Source organism: Sceloporus occidentalis, unplaced genomic scaffold, assembly GCF_023333645.1.
Source record: "Sceloporus occidentalis isolate IW3139 unplaced genomic scaffold, rSceOcc1.0.p SCAF_7, whole genome shotgun sequence".
NCBI classification, from domain to species: Eukaryota; Metazoa; Chordata; class Lepidosauria; order Squamata; family Phrynosomatidae; genus Sceloporus; species Sceloporus occidentalis.
The window spans coordinates 27967382-27988032 of NW_028316987.1; the positions used below are offsets into that span (position 1 = coordinate 27967382).

The following is a 20651-nucleotide window of genomic DNA, read 5'->3' on the forward strand; positions in this document are numbered from 1 at the left end:
GAGTTTGTGAGAGAGGAAATACAAGAATCGAAATTCACGGAAAAAGGGGATATACCCTTAAATAGAAGAATCTAAATAATTAATTAGACATTTTCATTAGAAATTGAGGGAAAGCACTACATAGGTAATTCAATTGGATATTATTAGATTACAATCACAGTCATCAAGAATTGTGAGAATGTGGCGTGGGAGACAAGCAAGTTTGCTATCTGGTTTTCTTTTGGGTAAGTGTCACAGAAGGGAATGTGTATTGAGAATGTGGAAATCGTTCTAGGTGTCTTAGGGGGATATAGGGAGTGGTATTAAACAACAGACTAAATTAAAATAAGGAATGTTAAACAAGTAGGGAGGGGTTGGGGAATGTATTGTGTAGGTATAAAGCTGTGATTATTGCGAGATGTTTTGTTTGTCGGTTATAGTGTATCAAAATTTAATAAAATATATTAAAAAAAAGGAGTGTTTTGTGTATTTGCACAGCAGGGGGTTGAATTTGATGGTTCGTGTGGTCTTTTCCAACTCTATGATTCTATGAATCCATGATTCAGGAAGGGAGAATTGAAAGCATATTTTCCCTGCATAGCAATATAGTGATTTGGTAGAGGAGGAACAAACTAGTACCAGTAGCAATATCTTCCCACAGCAAGCTAGCAACTTTTGTAGAATAATTCAGAGTTTCATCATGCATATCTTTACAGTGGCTAACAGAGTTACTTTATACATCCAGTAGTATGATCTGTACATAATATAGCGATATTACATATCACTTACATTGGAGGGAAGTAAAGCCTGTTTCCTCCATGGAATTCCTTAGCTGCAGTTGGCTGTGGTGTTCTATATGGGTATTTTGGTGTTATTGCAGGAAGCTTTATCTGTAGGAAAACAACTAGTTCATTAGTTAATACCCATAAAATTAAAACAATTGAAGAGAAATAATACATATTACAATAGATTATTACCTTTCCCTGCTCTTATGTAATGCCAGGTCAGTGAAGAATAAGTCCCGTATCATCTATGACTTACTGATAGATCACAATGCTGACCTGGCATGTATCACAGAGACCTGGCTAGGAGCAGATAGCTCTGTAACCTGGGCCCAGGCCCTTCCGGCTGGGTACTCTGTCAATTAACAGATAAGGGGAAGCGGGCAGGGGGGAGGCGTAGCCATAATCCATAAAAACAATCTTACTTTAACCAGGATACCTATCCGTGCATTAAACCACATTGAATGCATTTACCTTCGCTTGAAGACCAGGGAGAGTTTGGGGATTCTGTTGGTCTATCGCCTACCCCGTAACGTAACAGACTCCCTAGCTGAGCTGATGTTGGAATCGCCTAGGCTGTTAGTCCTGGGTGACCTCAACATCCCTCTCAAGGGTGACTTGACTAATCTTACTGGTGCGGCTCGGGAATTCATGGGTTTCATGACAAACATGGGCCTCTCCCAGATAGTCTCTGAGCCCACGCATTCTGCAGGTCATACTCTTGATGTGGTCTTCTGTACCGAACAGGCAACTAGTATCTCCGCATTAGCATGAACGGATCATTTCCTGGTTAAGGTTGGTCTGGAGACTACTATTCCTCCCTCTAGGGGTGGAGGACCAATTAGAATGGTTCGCCCTCGAAGGCTGATGGAACCCATTAGGTTCCAAGAAGCCCTAGGGGGTTCTTTGGTTGGCAGTGCCAGTGACTCTGTTGAAGTTCTGGTTAATTTATGGAATAACAACATCACCAGAGCTATAGACATGATCGCTCCCAAGCGTCCTTTCCAACCCACTAAAAACCGTAACCCTTGGTACACTGAAGAGCTTAAACAAATGAAGCAGGTTGGACAACGACTAGAGAAGCGGTGGCTGAAATCTCAACTCATATCTGATAAGATACTTCATAGGACGATAGATGCAGCCAAAAAATCTTTCTACTCTGCATCTATTGCGTCTGTGAAATCTCGTCCAGCTGAGTTCAGGGTGGTAAGGAGTTTAACACAACTGCCTCCCACCCAGAACCCTCTATTAGAGTCAACTATAGCTTACTGTAATGCTTTTAATGATTATTTCACAGATAAAATCTCTCGGATAAGAGCTGATTTGGACGCCAACTTTAAGTCAGAAGCAATGAGAGAGGCATCCAACGCCTCCGCCATTACTGTTAGACTGGATCAATTTGATGTGGACAAGCTCCTTAGTAGTCTGAAAAAAACGACTTGCCCTCTTGACCCTTGCCCATCCTGGCTGTCTGTCCAGGGGGGTGATATAGTCAAGCTGATGCTGAAAAATATAATCAATGCATCCTTCAGGGAGGGTACCCTGCCTTCTTGTCTTAAGGAGGCAGTGGTCAGACCACTCTTAAAAAAGCCCTCCCTGGACCCTCTGGATAGAAATAACTACAGGCCAGTCTCGTTGTTGCCATTCTTGAGCAAGGTGATCGAGAGGGCGGTCGTCAATCAACTACAGACAGTCTTGGATGAAGCTGATTATCTGGACCCATTTCAAACCGGATTCAGGGCAGGATACGGAGTTGAGACGGCCTTGGTCGCCTTAGTTGATGATCTCCGTCTAGGCATCGACAGGGGAAGTGTGACCCTGCTGGTGCTCTTAGACCTCTCAGCGGCCTTCGATACCATCGACCATGGTATCCTTTTGGAACGCCTGAGAGAGTTAGGTATCGGAGGCACTGTTCTACAGTGGTTCCGGTTCTACCTCTCAGGCAGATTCCAGATGGTGGTGCTAGGAGACAGTTGCTCTTCTAAAAGAGAGATAAAATTTGGTGTACCCCAGGGCACAATATTGTCTCCTATGCTGTTTAACATTTACATGAAGCCGCTGGGAAAAATCATCCGGAGACATGGGGCAGGATGTTATCAGTATGCTGATGACACCCAAATATATTTCTCTATGTCTCAAACTGATGCAGTGTCTATGGATGGCATCTCTCCTCTGAATGCCTGTCTTGGGGCGGTAATGGACTGGATGAGGGAAAACCGACTCAAGCTGAATCCAGGTAAGACGGGGTACTTGTTATAGGAAACCCAAGCCCAGGTATGGAATTATGTCAGCCAGTTCTGGATGGGGTCACACTTCTCCTGAAAGACTCTGTCCGCAGCTTAGGGGTGCTCCTTGACTCGTCACTTCACCTGACAGCTCAGGTAGATGCGACAGTCAGGAGCACTTTTTATCAGCTTCGGCTGATACGCCAGCTGCGCCTCTTCCTGGAGCAGGGAGACCTTGAAACAGTTGTACATGCGCTGGTCACCTCTCGATTGCACTTCTGTAATGCGGGCTACCCTTGTGCCAAGTTCAGAAACTTCAACTTGTACAAAATATGGCAGCCAGGTTAATTACAGGTACTCGTCGTACCGATCACATAACACCGGTTTTGAAATACCTTCACTGGCTGCCAATTAGTTTCCGGACAAGGTACAAGGTGTTGTTGGTTACCTTCAAAGCCCTACATGCCTTGGGTCCAGGATACTTAAGAGATCACCTACTTCCATACTGTCCGTCCCGCACTCTAAGGTCCTCGGGGAAGAATCTACTTCAGCCAATAAAATCTAGGCTAACTTCAGTCACCCAGAGAGCCTTTTCCATCGCAGTTCCGAAGCTATGGAATGACCTACCGAAGGAGATCCGTGACATTTCTACTCTTACAGCCTTTAAGAAGGCTCTTAAGATGGATCTCTTCCGGTAGGCCTTCCCTACCTAGTTCTACTCCCCATTTACTGTGACTTATGTCACTCTGTCCACCAATTCTTCTCTTAAATTTAATGAGAAGAATTAAATTAAAATTAATTAAAATAAAATCCTTGCCTCAAGAAGAGCCCTCCCTCCATGACATCATCATCAGACCTGGGAGGGAATGAAAAAGAAAGGCCCAACTTCCATCAGGCCTAACTGTGAATGTTCTCACTTCGCTCTCTTTAATTTTATTGTATTTCATTTATTGTATTGTATTTTATTTTATTATCTTTATTTTTACTGTTGTAACCCGCCTGGATTCCTTGTGATTGGGCGGGCAATAAATAAATCATCATCATCATCATCATCATCATCATCATCATCATCATCATCATCATCATCATGATGTACTATAGGGCTAGAACTCTTTCTTCTTTTCACAGATCTATTCTTTTCGGTATAACCTGATGGTTGATAGTAATTATTTAAACAAATCATCATGGCATTGAGAAGGGGCATTTCAACACTCTGTCCTTTGTATGCTCTGTCTCTCTCTCTCTCTCTGTGCCACCTCATTTCTCTTTATTCCTAATTTTCTCCCTCTCAGGGGTTGTATAGATGGGTGGCATGCAGCCGCCCCTTTACTGGATGGATTGGGGCCGTGGTACCCTCACGCTGCAGCTTCAATCCAGCCTCTGGAGATCGCAAAAGGAGCCGCAAAAAGTGGCTCCTTTTTGTGCCCTCCAAGGGGCACCATAGCCATGGCGGTGCAGCTTTATGTGGATGCAGCACCAGAGGAGTGTCATGATGGCGCGCGCTGTGTGGACTGATGTGTGCCAAAATGGCGCTCTGGGGACAAGGTTAGGGCATCCAGCATATGGATGCTGTGCCCTAACTCTGCCCACAAGCCGGCACAAAGTGCCTGTCTGTACAGGGCCTGATTTCTCTTTTTTCTCTGTCTGTTTGCCAAGGATAGCTTACCCTCTTCTTATCTAGAAGAACTTCATTCTCTGCATAAAGTTCTTAGAGCCTTTAGAAAGGTTCTTAAAGTTTTAAAAGTTTTAATACAGTCACAATATTTTAAAAAAATATTATTGATATTATGATATACAAATATAAAGGGAGTTGCACAAATAATTTGTAAAATGTAACAGACAAACAAAATAGATATCACAAACAATACAAATATTCAAGCTAAGGGGTGAAACGGACGGCTCCTTGGCACTAGCTTGGGGGCGGCGTTAGAGTGTGGCATTTAGACACTGCATGCTCTGATGCCACCCCCAGGCGGCATCATGCTGTTTGCCCTACCACATGGTGGGCAGCTTTGCAGTGCTCTGGCAGTACAGTGTTTATATGGCTTTTTGCCGGTTCAAAAAGGAGCAGCATTTTGTTGCCTCTTTTTGGACTAGCAAAAAAGTGGATTGGGGCCCTGGCATGCAGTTGCTGCAGCCCTGATCCAGGTTTCTCCAGGATGGTTTGAAGCCACCCCGTTAGGGCCGTCTGTTTAACTGGTGTCTTGGGGAGGAGTTATTCACGGTTTTCCTACATTCGCGGAGGTCTTGCACCCCTAAACCTTGAGAATGCAGAGAGATGACCTAATGACGCTAAGTGCGTCATTTCCGACTACCTGGCATCTGATTTTCCATTGTCTGACCATCATTTAATTTCTTTTACTCTTACTTATATCCCACCTCCTCGTCGTACTGTCCAGCGCCATTTCCGCGACCTTCAGTCTGTTAACTCTGACCATCTCAGTCAGACTTTGAATTCATCTCTCTCTTCTCTTGATCTTGGGGACTCTGCTGATTCAGCAATGTCTTTATTTAATTCCATTCTTTCTTCAACTCTTGACAGCTTTGCTCCTGTATCTGTACGTGTGTCTTCCCCCATGACTAGGCCTCAGCCCTGGCTCACTCCCACTATCAGGTACCTCCGGTCCTGCTCTCGAGTGGCCGAACGTCTTTGGAAAAAGTCTAGGGAACCGGCCGATTTCATTCATTATAAATTCATCCTTTTATCTTTTTCACGCGCTCTGTCTATGGCAAAACAGAACTATTTTAAATCGCTGATCTGCACTAATGAGAGGCGTCCGCAGCGTTTGTTCTCCTGCTTCAATACACTACTCAAACCTTCCTCTCCCCCTGTCTTCTCATCTTTTCCCCCCACTGACTTCGCCAACTACTTCATCACAAAAGTCACTACTATTCGATCTGAAATAGTTCCTCCCGACTTGCCCCCTATCACTAACCTCCTGGTACCTCCTACTAATAAACTCTCTGTGTTTCCCCCTGTTTCTCTGGATGAACTCTCTAAGCTGCTAAATTCTTCCAAACCTACTACCTGTTCTCTTGATCCTATTCCCTCCCGTCTCCTAATCTCTATAGCCCCTTCTCTTCTGCCCTTGCTCCTCTATATCTTTAATCTCTCTCTCTCTTTGGGTTCCTTCCCTTCTGACTTCAAACATGCTCTCGTTTCTCCAATTCTGAAGAAACCCTCTCTCGACCTCTCTTCTTTGTGTAGCTATCGTCCAATTTCTCTTCTTCCTTTTCTTTCTAAGGTCCTAGAACGGGTCGTTTATTCTCGCTGTATTAAGTTTCTTGAAGCCAACTCCATCCTAGACCCCTTCCAATCTGGCTTCCGCTCACGGCACTCTACAGAGACAGCCCTCACCAAGATCTCAAATGATCTCTTGCGGGCCAAGGCAAACGGCCTCTATTCTATTCTCATTCTTCTGGATTTGTCTGCAGCCTTTGACACTGTTGATCACTGTCTCCTGGTTGATTTACTTTCTGACCTTGGGTTCGCCAACTCTGCTCTCAATTGGTTTAAATCTTACTTGTCAGATAGATCTTTTGCAGTGGTCATGGGTGGTCAGACTTCATCCTCTGTTCCGCTATCTGTTGGAGTTCCCCAGGGCTCTGTCTTGGGTCCCCTTCTGTTCTCTCTATACACACTGTCTCTAGGTAAACTCATCAGTTCTTTTGGTTTCTTCTGTCATCTGTATGCCGACGACACTCAGCTGTATCTCTCCACCCCTGACCTTTTGACGGGGCTTGAACAGCAAGTTTCTTCTTGTCTGACTGCCATCTCTCAGTGGATGCGGCTTCAGCGCTTGAAGCTCAACATGTCTAAGACTGAGCTTCTCGTTTTTCCACCTAAACCCACGCTTCATTATTCCTTTTCTGTTTCTGTCGACGACACTTCTATTCAACCGGTTCATCAAGCCCGCAGTCTTGGCTTCATTTTTGACTCTTCTCTGTCATTTATTTCCCAGATCCAGGCCACCGCCAAGACCTGTAGATTCTTTCTCCACAACATTGCCAAGATCCGTCCATTCCTCTCAATCTCTACTGCCAAGACTCTGGTCCATGCCCTAGTGGTTTCGCGACTAGATTATTGTAACCTCCTTCTAACAGGGCTTCCTCTTTCACACCTCCATCCTTTAATCTCTGTCCAGTATTCAGCTGCCCGTATTGTCACATCTGCTCGCCGCTTTGACCATGTTTCTCCTCTTTTAACCTCCCTTCATTGGCTCCCCTTCCCCTTCCGCATCCGGTACAAGCTTTTGTTACTGACTTTCAAAGCCCTCCATGGGTTGGCCCCTCCTTACTTATCTGACCTTCTTTCTCCTTACATTCCTACTCGCACCCTCCGCTCTGGTAGTCAGGGTCTCCTGTCACAGTGTAGGACTACCACTGCCCCCTCCCGAATTCGTCCCTTCTCGCTTGCTGCCCCTTACTCCTGGAACCTTCTTCCTCATCACTTCTCTACCCAGTTTCAAAACTGAATTAAAGACTATATTGTTTAGAGAAGCATTCCCAGAGGTGAGCCCCTCTCTGACCCAGGAAGCCTCCTTCTAACCATCCATCAAGAAGCCAAGCCCTTCCTCCAGTCCATCTGCCTTGGTCCAGGCCTCGGAGGTGGAGAAGATCTGCTGGACCTGATCCTATTCCCCACCACCACTCCCTTCTCCTTTTGTGTCGTGTCTTTTAGATTGTAAGCCTGAGGGCAGGGAACCGTCTGACTAAAAAATTTATGTACAGCGCTGTGTAAACTTACAGCGCTTTATAAATAAAGGATAATAATAATAATAATAATAATAATAACAGTATACCAAAAGGGAGTAAAACCATCAATGCCTACAAAGAATAAAGAAACCAGAGACAGGTTAAGGTTTTATAAATTAGATTAATGATAGATTAATGATTGATTGATTGATTAATGATAGAGTTCATATAGAAATGATAATTGAGATGGACAGGTTGCTCACCTGTAATGGTATTATTCGAGAGGTCATCTGGATACAAATGGGTTGTACTGCGCCTGTGCAGTGCTGCATGGAAAACTTCTAGAATCATTGGGCAAAGTTAACTTTGCAACTTTTTGGTGGTAGCTTTGCCCAACCTTTATAAGTTCCCTGTCTTCCCGCTCTTTCCCCAGTTCCGAAATTTATGCCACGTGAGCGACATGAGAATGAGCCAATGTAGAGCAGGACACTGAGGGGAGGATGGGCGGGATTTGTATGTATTCACAGATGACCACTCAAAGAAATACCGTTACAGGTGAGCAACCTGTCCATCTTCTTCGTGGTCTCTGCAAATCATACAAATGGGTTAGACTGACAAGCTTAGGTCAGTGGTGGAGGGAGTGCCATGACACCAAAGTCAGGTTCAAATAAAGCTGTGTTATTAAACCACACAATAAAAATCTTTGAACCAAAACAGTGTTTGATGTGTTCAGTAATTGAAAAATAGTATCTAAACATGTTCAAGTCAAAGGCACATTTCAAACATATTAGGTCATGAAGGACCTATGTAAACCATGCCAATTGGCAATAAAGACATTCATTGTCAAGCTTGTAACATATGGAAATGCAGTACAAATCAATGTAAACCTGAAAACAACACTGCCCTCCCAAAAGCTGCATCCTGTTTGGCCCTGGTGTCCAGCCTATAATGCTTGATGAAAGTCAAGGGCTGGGACCAAACAGCAGCTTTACAGACATCCTCCAAGGGGACCCCAGTCAAGAGTGCGGAGGATATCGCTACCGCCCTAGTTGCATGAGACTGAACCCTGGCTGGGAGAGGTCTGCCTGACAGTTCATAGTAGACGTGGATGGTACCAGCCAACCATTTGGAAAGTCTCTGCGCCATCACAGGCAGTCCCTTTTTTAGCTCTGAGTAGCACTGGAACAGCCTCTTGGAATGGCTTGAACCCGCAGTTCTGTCCAAATAGAAGGCCAAAGCCCTCCGAAAGTCCAAGGTGTGCAAGCGGCGTTCGGTGTCAGTGGTTGGGTTCGAGCCAGGGTCGGTAAAACAATGTCCTGACACATGTGGAAGGAAGACACCACCTTAGGCAGAAAGGTAATGTCGGTACGGAGGACAACCTTATCCTTATGGAACCTAAGGAAAGGCTGATCCCTCCACGCAAGGCACAGTTTGCCCGCATGGCGGGCGGTCATGACCACAAGAAAAGCTGTCTTTCAAGTCAACAGCCTCAAGTCCAATGTGGCCATGGGTTCAAAGGGCTTGGATTGCAAACCAGACAGCACAGTGTCCAGACTCCAAGCAGGTGTCAGTACCGGGACTGGAGGATGGAGGTTGTTGCAACCCTTCAGGAAACTCTTCACCAGAGGGTCCCTGAAAAAAGAAGGTTTGCCATCAAACTAGAAATGGGAACAGATGGCAGAAAGATAACACTTGATGGAGATGAGGCACAGCCCCGAATCCAAAAGTGTCATCAGGAACTCCAACACCACCGGTGTTGACACTCGGGATGGAGAAAGGTCTCTCGCAGAAATTCTACAAATTTCTTCCATTTGGAAGCATAGGATTTCTTGGTAGCCGGCTTCTGGGCAGCCAAGATCACTGTCTGTATGGAGGGAGGTAATGAGTATAGGGACGGAGTCTCTACGCCATCAATGGCAGATTCTCGATGTCCGGATGCTGGACCTGATCGTCCTGCAGAGTGAGGAGATCTGGACAGAACTTGAGGCAGAGAAAATCCCTCTGGGTGAGGTGAAGCAGGGACAGAAACCACAGTTGTCTCAGTCACCACGGTGTGATCAGGATGGCATCCAAGTGGTTTCTTGTCATCTTGGATACCACCCTGGTGATCAGAGGAAACAGAGGGAAGGCGTACAGCATCTTTCCTGACCAAGCGAAGATGAACGCATCTCTGAGGGAGTTGTCGTTGCGTGCTCAGGAACAGAACTGGGGATAGTGGCTGTTGAGAGTGGTCGCGAAGAGGTCGATCTGTGGGGTTCCCCACCGACTGAAGAGGTCATTGACCATCTCGGGATGGAGTCTCCACTTGTGGCAAATGGTGGAGAACCTGTTGAGCTGGTCGGCCAAGTCGTCTTCTTGGTATGCACCATTCCCAGATGCGGTGGGTGATGTCGAGCAAGGTCTGGGACCTGGTGCCTCCTTGTTTGTTGAGGTAGTACATCACTGTGTTATTGTCTGTCAGGAGGAGTACTACCTTGTTGGAGAGGTTCTTTTCAAAGGCCCTTAAGGCCTTTTCCACTGCCAGCATCTCGAGGGCATTGATATGAAAGGCTTGTTTGTGGAGGGATCACTTCTGGTAGGGCCTGGAGAATGTTGGTACAGGACTGAGAGACTCTTTTAAAAAGAGTGCAAAGACCTCGTGGAAATTAGCCAAAGGAGTAGACAGAAGAATGGTCAAACAAGCTGAGTGTTACTGATAACCAGAGTCCAAAACAAGCCAAATCACTATCCAAAAGAGAAGTCAGAGCCAAAAACGTGTCAAAATCGAAAGCGAAGGAAGGAGCAAATTCCAAGCGAGGTTCCCTGTGCTGCTCATGTGGTGGTCAAAAGTAACTACAGAAGGGTGGGAAGACACCGAGCCTATATAGAGGGTGGGCAAAGCTACCGCCAAAAAGTCTTCCCTAGCGATTCCAGAAGGATCCGAAATTGCTGTGGAGGCACAGAATAACCCAGAGACCATGAAGAAGAAGACTGACTTTCGGGGGTTGCCCTTCCCACATAGAATCATAGAATCGTAGAGTTGGAAGAGACCACAAGGGCCATCCAGTCCAACCCCCTGCCATGCAGGAAATCCAAATCAAAGCATCCCTGACAGATGGCCATCCAGCCTCTGTTTAAAGACCTCCAAGGAAGGAGACTCTATCACCCTCCGAGGGAGTGCGTTCCACTGTCGAACAGCCCTTACTGTCAGGAAGTTCTTCCTAATGTTGAGGTGGAATCTCTTTTCCTGTAGCTTGCATCCATTGTTCCGGGTTCTGTTCTCTGGAGCAGCAGAAAAAAAGCTCAATATGACATCCCTTCAAATATTTAAACAGGGCTATCATATCACCTCTTAACCTTCTTTTCTCCAGGCTAAACATCCCCAGCTCCCTAAGTCGTTCCTCATAGGACATGGTTTCCAGACCCTTCACCATTTTAGTCGCTCTTGTTTGGACATGCTCCAGTTTCTCAATGTCCTTTCTGAATTGTGGTGCCCAGAACTGGACACAATATTCCAGGTGGGGCCTGACCAAAGCAGAATACAGTGGCACTATTACTTCTCTTGATCTAGATAGACACTATACTTTTATTGAGGCAGCCTAAAATTGCATTGGCCTTTTTTAGCTGTCGCATCACACTGTTGACTTATGTTCAACTTATGGCCTACTTAGATTCCTAGATCCCTTTCACACGTAATTTCATTCAGCCAGGTGTCCCCAATCCTATATTTGTGCATTTTATTTTTCCGCCCTAAGTGCAATACCTTACATTTATCCATGTTGAATTTCATTTTGTTAGCTTTGGCCCAGCTTTCTAGTCTATTCAGATCATTTTGAATTTTGATCCTGTCATCTGGGGTATTAGCTATTCCTCCTAATTTGGTGTCATCTGCAAATTTGATAAGTATGCTCCCAATTCTGTCATCCAGGTCATTGATAAAGATGTTGAATAGCACTGGGCCCAGAACAGAGCCCTGTGGGACCCCACTGGTCACTTCCCTCCAGGATGAAAAGGAGCCATTGTTGAACACCCTTTGCGTTCGGCTGGTCAACCAGTTACAAATCCATGTAACAGTTACCTTGTCTAGTCCACATTTTACAAGCTTGTTTGCAAGAATGTCATGGGAAACCTTGTCAAAGGCCTTACTAAAATCAAGATATACTATATCCACAGCATTCCCTTCATCTACCAAGCTGGTAATTTCATCAAAGAAAGAGATTAGATTTGTCTGGCATGACTTGTTTCTCTGAAACCCATGTTGAGTTTTTGTGATTATGGAATTGCCATCTAGATGTTCACAGACTCTTTGTTTAATGATCTGCTCTGGAATCTTTCCTGGTATAAATGTCAGACTAACTGGACGATAATTGTTTTTTTCCCTTTTTGAAGATGGGGACAATGTTTGCCCTCCTCCAGTCTGCTGGGATTTCTCCTGTTTTCCAGTAGTTTTCAAATATTATTGCCAATGGCTCTGATATTACATTTGCCAGTTCTTTTAATACCCTTGGATGGAGTTCATCTGGTCCTGGAGACCTAAATTCATTTAGATTAACAAGGTATTCCTCTACTATCTCTTTATTTATTCTGTGCTGAAATTCCTCTATTCTGTCCTCTGCTCCATTATGCTCAGGTTGAGCACCCTTTTCCTTTTCTGAGAAGACTGAGGCAAAGAAGGTATCAAGTAATTCTGCCTTTTCTCTGTCCCCTGTTAACATTTTGCCATCTTCTTGATGCAGTGGCCCTACCATTTCCTCCTTCTTACTTTTGCTGCGGACATATCCAAAAAAGCCCTTTTTGTTGCTCTTAACCTCTCTAGCAAGTCTGAGTTCATTCTGTGCTTTAGCTTTTCTGACTTTACCCCTACACATGCCTGCTATTTCTTTGAATTCCTTTTCCGTGATTTCCCCCTTTTTCCATTTCTTATACACGCTCCTTTTAAAACTTTGCTCAGTTGAAAGTTCCTTAGTCATCCATCCTAGTTTCTTGAGACACCTCCCATTTTTCTTTCTCACTGGAACTGTTTGAAATTGTGCCTTCAGTATCTCTCTTTTGAGAAACTCCCATCCGTCCTGAACTCCTTTATCTTTTAGTATTTCTGTCCACGGGATCACCCTCAATACTTCTCTAAGTTTACTGAAATTTGCTCTCCTAAAGTCTAGAATGTGTGTCTGACTATACCTGATTTGTCCTTTCCAATGTATTACAAACTCCAGGAGAACATGGTCACTTCCACCTAAGGATCCCACCACTTGCACCCCATTAACCAAGTCATCCTTGTTGGTTAGGATCAGATCTAAAATAGCTGATCCCCTTGTTGCCTCTTCCACCTTTTGGACAATGAAACTGTCTTCCAGGCAAGTGAGGAATTTGCTAGACCTTGAGGATTTTGCTGAGTTTGACTTCCAGCAAATATCAGTATAGTTGAAGTTGCCCATCACTACTACATCTCTCCTTTCTCAATGTGTGGTCATCTGTTCTAGAAAGGCATCATCCAATTCCTCAGTCTGACTTGGGTGTCTGTAGTAGACTCCCAGCATAACATCCTTGTTGTTTCCCTCCCCTTTAATTTTTATCCAGATGCTCTCCACTTGGCTGTCAGTATTGATGTCCCGGATCTCTTCACTGGTGTAAATATCTCTGACATATAGTGCTATTCCTCCTCCTTTCCTGTTTGGCCTATTTCTCTTAAAAAGGTTATATCCCTCTATTTCCACATTCCAATTATGAGGCTCATCCCACCAGGTTTCAGTGAGGCCTATTATATCATATTTGCTTTGTTGTACTAGGAGTTCAAGTTCATCTTGCTTATTTCCCATGCTCTGTGCATTAGTGTAGAGACATTGCAGACCATGGGTCCCTTTTACTTGCTGCTTGTGTAAGTTTTTTTGCCTCCCACTGTTGGGTCCTTGCACTTTTTTTCTTGTTTCCTCTATGTCAGTTTGACTATTTTCGCCATCCCTTTCGCCTTCTTTAATATTGTCTCCCTTCCCCTCGGAACTCAGTTTAAAGCCCTCCTGATCAAGTTCTTGAGACTGTTGGCAAAAACATTTCTTCCAACTGGCGCGAGATGCAATCCGTCCGTTGCAAGAAGTCCCTCCTCATGGAACTGCAGCCCATGATAGAAGAATCCAAATCGTTCTCGGTGGCACCATCTGCAGAGCCAGTTGTTCACATCCGCTATTTTCCACTCCCTTCCTGGACCGTGCCCTTCGACTGGCAGAAGAGACGAGATGACAACCTGTGAATCCATTTCTTTCAGCTTCCTACCCAGAGCCTCGTAATCCCTTCTGATGTTCTGAAGGCTGTGTCTTGCAGTATCATTGGTTCTCACATGGACCAAAAGGAAGGGGTATTCGTCAATAGGCTTGACTAGTCTAGACAGCCTCTCTGTCACATCATGGATCTTTGCCCCAGGGAGACAACACACCTCTCAAGACATCTTGTCAGGCCTACAAATCACTGCTTCCTCAGCAAGGAGTCCCCCACTACGACCACACGCTTGCTCTGAGGCTTAGCAGTGACTGTTCCCTCGGGTGGAACTCTCAGGCTCCCCTGCTCTGTCCCTGAAGTCTGTCCATGCTGCTCTTCTTCATCCTCCTTGATAAGGGAACGAGCTTTGAATTGATTCTCTAGCTGCAAGCTCCCAGAACAATCCCTTCTTCGCTTACTTCTCTGTGTGACATTCCTCCAGCTGTCTCCCTCCTGTATATGGGAAGTGACCTCCTCCGCCCTAGCATCTTCCTTTACGTCGTACTCATCCAAGATCGTTAGTTCTGTTGTGTCTTGGAAATCCTCTTGTTCCCTAATATGCTGAAGTGTAGCTAACCTGGACTCCAGCTGCTGCACTTTCTCCTCAAAGAGTGCTACCAACTTGCACTTGGTGCATGTGAAGTTCTCCACTTCTGTAGGCAAGAAGACAAACATCCCACAAGAATTTCAGGTGACTGCAGCAGATCTCTTGGCGTCCATATTGCAAATCTTTAGTAATGACTGAAACAGGACTGTGGGCTTCCTCCTCAAAAAATTCTCTGGTAAACATCAAAGTTAAGGCCCCTGATGACTTGGCCTTTTCACCAGTCTGTGGAAGCGAGCTCAATCTACTGGGAATACAACTTTATAGGAAGGTCCTGGCTGCTATCTTATATACTTAAAGGCAAGTTTCTGTTTCAATTTCTGCTTCTAACCCGATGCTACTTGTGTAGAGTTGTTGAGTTAAAAAAAATTAAAATTCACGTGTGATTAGGCGCGCAGCTCTGAAAGGAGTTATATAGAGCTAGTCTGCTAGCTCCGCCCCTTGTGACTCACAGATGTGACTTGCAGAAGCTCCGTCCCTTCAGCAACAAGCACACTTCCTCAAGATGGCTGCCCAGCTACTCCTCTCCTTCTCCTCTCTCTGGCCGCACTGTTCTGGAAGGCTCTGGAAGGAGTTATATAGAGCTAGTCTGCTAGCTCCGTCCCCTTGTGACTCACAGATGCGACTCACAGAAGCTTGGCCCTTCAGCAACAAGCACACTTCCTCAATATGGCTGCCCAGCTACTCCTCTCCTTCTCCAGCACCAGAAGGTCTCTTTTTCCTGCCTACTTGGGAGCAAATGAGAGGAGCAACCCATACAATAGGATGTCCTGACGTCCTCTGCTGGGAAACAGTTTTGCATAGTGGTGTGAGTGTTGGGCTATGACTGTCATAGTCCAGGAGCTGCAGGACTAGGACCCAGAGGAAGAGTCTGATGAGGAGGCAAGTCTTCCAGACAGAGAACAGCCTCCACCTTTCCGTGTTGCAGAACAGCCTCACCCAGCTCTCCCTGCTGAAGATCCTCAGCCAGTTCACCCTGTTGAACAGTGACTTCAGCCAGCAGAACTCTGGCAAGACTCACCTGCTGATGAGGCAGAGGACACAGCTGGGGTCCTAAATGCTCAATCAAGAGGGAGGGAGAAATGTATAGAGCAAAGACGCTGAGCCAGGCTCTGGGCCAAGCAGCAACAAGGAAGCTCTCATTAGAACCAGCTGGTGTCAGCCCATTTAAGAGCTGAGTCTGCCTAAGGTGAATCCTGGAAGCAACTCACCTATTTCCTGGCCAGCATTCCTGTCCCTGATATCTGTTTTCAGACTCATGTACTTCATTCTTTGGGCTTCCTGGATTCTTTGACCCTTGGACTATGTTGACCTTGATTCTTGTTGCCTCCCTCGACTTGAACTGCTTTGACAAATGCTTTTCTTCTAATGGACTCTCACAGTCTAGGACTCTTTCTAGCTACTGTTGATGGTTCCTTCCCAGCCAGCTGGTGTAGGTGTTTGGTGAATTAGGACAGCAACCCTGAAGACTAGGGTTTGATTCCCTTCTAGGGCCTGAAACCTACTGGGTGACCTTGGGCAAATCATACACCCTCGGCCTCAGGGGAAGGCAATGGTAAACCTCATCTGAACAAATATTGCCAAGAAAACCCCATGTCAGGGTCATTTAAAATTGTGTGAAGACACAAAACAACAACCCTGCATTACTAGGCTTTGATACAATTTACATCTTTCAACAAAGCACCAATTTTTACTGCTTATTATTCTTATTAAATCTGAATCTATGTATACTCTACATAATAAAACATACAAAATACTATCAGAGTTGTTTTAGTTGAACATATATTAATTGAAAAATGGCATTTTTTACACTATAAAATAAAGTGGTTAAAAAGAAGCAACTGACACTGGATACTGGTCTAACAACGAACAACTGCCAATAAACTGTTATAATGTATCATCATCATCATTCCAGTAAGAGAGTTGGAGAAGGAGTAGCATTATATGTTTACGCCTATGAAGAGATCCAGGACAAAAATCCTGGAAGCCATTTGGAGAACATCTGGATAAAGATTTAAGGGGAAGGAAATAACAGGAATGTTAATATGAGAGTCTACTACAGACCTCCAAGTCAGACTGAGGGATTGAATAATGCCTTTCCAGATCAGATGACCAGAAACGACAGATGTAGTAGTGATGGATGACTTCATCTATCCTGCTATTTGCTGGAAATCAAAATTTAAGGTTTGCAAATTCCTCACTTGCCTCAAAGACAATTTCATTGACGGAAAGGTGGAAAAGGCAACAAAAGATCAGCTATTTTCTATCCTAACCAATAGAGATGACCTGGCTATAGTGTGAAAGTGGTAGGATCCTTAGGTGGGAGTGATCACGTTCTCCTGGAGTTAATCATTCAATGGAAAGAGGAAGCGAAGCACAGTCAGACAAGCATTCTAAATTTTAGGAAAGCTGATTCCAGAAAATGTAGGTAAATACTAGGTGTGATACCATAGTCAAGAACAATAAAAGAGAATGGATGGGAGTTTCCAATGAAAGGAAAAACGGGAGGTGTCTCAAAAACCAAGATGGATGACTAAAGAACTTTTAAATGAGCTAAGTTTTAAATGGGCCATGTATAAAAATGAAAAAGAGGGAAATCACCAAAGAAGAATTCAAACAAATAGGGGAATTTTAAGGGGTGAAGTCAGAAAAGCTAAAGTGCAGAACATGCCCAGACTTGCTTGAGCAATTAAGAACAATAAAAAGGGCTTTTTTGGTTATGTCCATAACAAAAAGAAAAAAGAAATGGTAGGGCCAATGTGTGGAGAAGATGGCAAAATGGTAACAGGAGACAGAGAAAAGCCACACCTTCTTTGCCTGAGTCTTCTCACAAAAGGAAAAGGGTGCTCAACCTGAGGAAAATGGAGCAGATGACACAAAATGCAGCACAGAATAAGTAAAGAAGTGAATCCAAGTCTCCAGAGCCAGATGAACTAAATCCAGGGGTATTAAAAGTAGTATCAGTAATCTCAGAGCCACTGACAATAAATCTTTGAGAATTCCTGGAGAACAGGAATTGGCTGAGCGACCGAATCCAAAGGGTGCCCATTAATGGTGCCTCTTCACCTTGCAAAGAAGTGACTAGTGGAATGCCATAGGCTTTTGTCCTGGGCCCAGTGTTATTCAACATCTTTATCAATTACTAGGATGAAGGAATAGAGGGCCTGCTTATCAAAATTGCAGATGACACTGATTTAGGAGGGGTAACTAATACCCCAGAGGAGAGGATAAAAATTCAGAATGTCTTTAGTAGATTACAAAGCTGGATATAGCTGAGGGGAGGATGGGTGGGATTTGTGTGAATTCGGAGGTGACCACTGGAAGAAATACTGTTACAGGTAAGCAACCTGTCCTTCTTCATGGTCTCTGCGAATCACACAAATCATGGTCTCCGCGAATCACTGGCCAAAGCTGACAAGCTTTGGCCAGTGGAGGAGGGACTGTCCAGATACAAGTTGTAAAGTCCAAACAAGTTGTATTTATTTTCCAACAACAATAAATTAATTAACTTTAAAGTGCAACTGTCAAGACTTTGTTTCATTGAAAAACACAGAAGAAATGCATTGCATTTGTAAATATAAATTGCATATTTCAAGCTATTCAACCCGACAATGCAAATGTGAGAGTAAATTTCCTTAGTTCCAAGAAAATGCAGAACAAATGGTGCAGCAGAAAACATTTCAATGTAAACCTGACAGTTACACTGCACTCCTAAAAGCTGATTCCTATTTGGCCCTGGCGTCCAACCTGTAGTGTTTGATGAAAGTCAATGGCTGGGACCAGATGACAGCTTTGCAGACATCCTTCAAAGGCACACTAGTCAGAAAAAGCGGAGGATGCAGCTACCACCCTGGTTGAATGGGCCTGAATCTTGGCAGGGAGAGATCTACCTGAAAGTTCATAGCAGAGGTGGATGGTACCAGCCACCCATTTAGAAAACAAGTCTGAAGTGGCCATGGGTTTGAAGGGTTTATTTGACAAATGGGAAAATACAAGGTCCAGGCTCCATGCTAGTGTCGGTACCGAGGATGGAAGATGAAGATTGTTGAATCTCTTAAGGAACCTTTTTACCAGGGGATCCTTAAAAAGGGGCGATTTGCCTTCAAATTGATAATGTGAATAGATTGCCAACAGGTAACACCTGACAGACATCAGGCACAGTCCTGAATCAGCCAGAGTCATTAAACATTCCAACACTATTGGGACTGAGGCATGGGACAGAGACATATCCTTGTTGGAAAGGAAGTTCAGGAACTTCCTCCATTTGAGCTGGTAAGACCTCTGTGTTGAAAGCTTCTGGGCAGCCAAGATGACTGTCTATACCGAGTCAGGTAAAGTCTCTAAGGACGGAGTCTCCATGCCATCAAAGGAAGCATCTCAATGTCCAAGTGGAGAACATAGCCTTCCTGGAGGGACAGAAGATCCGGTTGTGTTTTGAGCCGGTGGTATTCCCTTTGGGATCGATGTAGAAGGGGGGTGAACCAGGGTTGCCCACCACGGTGTGATGAGGATGGCGTTGGCCTGGTCTGATGTCATCTTCACCACGATTTTTGTGATGAGAGGGAAGGGGGAAAGACATAGATCAACCCTCCTGACCACTCTAACTGGAAGGCATCTCCTTGGGAACCTGATGCTCGGGTTCAAGAGCAGAAGCTTGTACAGTGAATGTACTGAGGAGAGGTGAAGCGGTCGGTAGTTGTCTTGCCCCACAGGCGGAAGAGGCAGATGACCGCCTTGGGATGGAGGTGCCACTCATGGCACGGGTTGGAAGTCCTGCTGAGCCGGTTTGCCAGTTTGTTCTCCTCCTCAGGGACGTGGATGGACTGAAGGAGGATCCTGTTGTGGAAGCACAAGTCCCAGATCTGAAGTGTGATTTTGAGCAGTGTCTGGGACTTCGTGCCTCCTTGTTTGTTCAGGTAGTACATGACGGTGTTGTTGTCCGTCAGAAGGAGCACTACCTCATTGGGGAGAAGCCCTTAGGGCCTTTTCCACAACAAGCATCTCCACGATGTTGATGTAAAGCTGACGCTCTAAAGTAGCACACTTGTCTTTGATGGTGAAGTTCAGGGTGTGTGCAAACCATCCCTCGAGGGAGGCATCTGTGGTCAGAGAGATCTCCGGTTCTGGAGGCAGAAATGGCTTCCCACTACACACATTGCCGGGTTCGAGCCACCATTGCAACAATCTCTGTACAAGTGTCGGGACCGTGCCACTTGGATAGAAGATCGCACACAGGATCGAAGACCGAGAGGTACCTGAACTGAATTGGTCTTAGATGGAGCCGTGCAAACGCGGTCACATAAATTTTTGAGGCCATGTGTGCTAGAGCTACCTGCACAGCTTGCACCTCAATCTGTCTGTGTGAAAGGCATCCTCGAATGGCTTGGGAAAGAGACTGAAATCTGTCTGGAGGAACATAGGTAAGCTATAGTTGTCTCAGAGTTGAGTATAGCTCTAATGAACCTGACCTGTGTGGATGACATCAGGTTGGACCTCTCCTCATTGATCATCAGTCTGAGAGACTGCAGAAGAGACAGGGCAAACCTCACATCCTGACAGAGCTGCTCTCGGGATGGAGCAGTGAAGAGCCAGTCGTCCAGGTATGGGAAGACTGAGATGCCTTGTTGATGAAGGTAGGCCACAACCAGGGCCATGCACTTGGTGAAGACTTTGGTGCCATGGAGAGTCCAAACAGAAATACCCTTTACTGGAACATCTTGGTCTCGATGGCAAAGATGAGAAACCTCCAATGGTCTTGCTGGATTCCAATATGGAAGTAGGCATCTTTGAGATTGAGAGTCATGAACCAGTCAGTGCTCCTTCTGCAAAAGTGGCAGAATAGAGGCAAGGGTTACCATACGAAAACAATGATAACTAATAAAGGAGTTTAACTGATGCAACTCCAAGATAGGAGAAGAAACAGTAGCAGGCTGAAGCGGGATCTACGGGTTCGATTGCACCCTTCTGCAACAGAGCACATAGTTCATCAAGTAGGGTGTCTTAGGGTGTGGTGGAAAGAACAGTTCCGGTGTTAGGAAGCTCTTCAAACTCAAAGGCATAACCACTGCAGATGGTGTTTAGTTGAGTTGGAAGTGATGATGGCTCAGGTGTTAAGTTAGGGCCTCAACCTATCCCCAA

General features: G+C 45.1%; 1 protein-coding gene across 3 annotated transcripts in view; it reads right to left on the bottom strand.

Annotated features, from left to right (window-relative positions):
- CUNH7orf57 (chromosome unknown C7orf57 homolog) overlaps positions 1 to 20651 on the bottom strand; it is a 79106-nt gene that overhangs the window by 17737 nt on the left and 40718 nt on the right. For all 3 annotated transcript variants that reach the window (XM_089532492.1, XM_089532493.1, XM_089532494.1), the window contains one exon: positions 769 to 869. In XM_089532492.1, coding sequence (XP_089388618.1) covers positions 769 to 869 — 101 coding nt within the window. The remainder of the gene's footprint in view (positions 1 to 768; positions 870 to 20651) is intronic.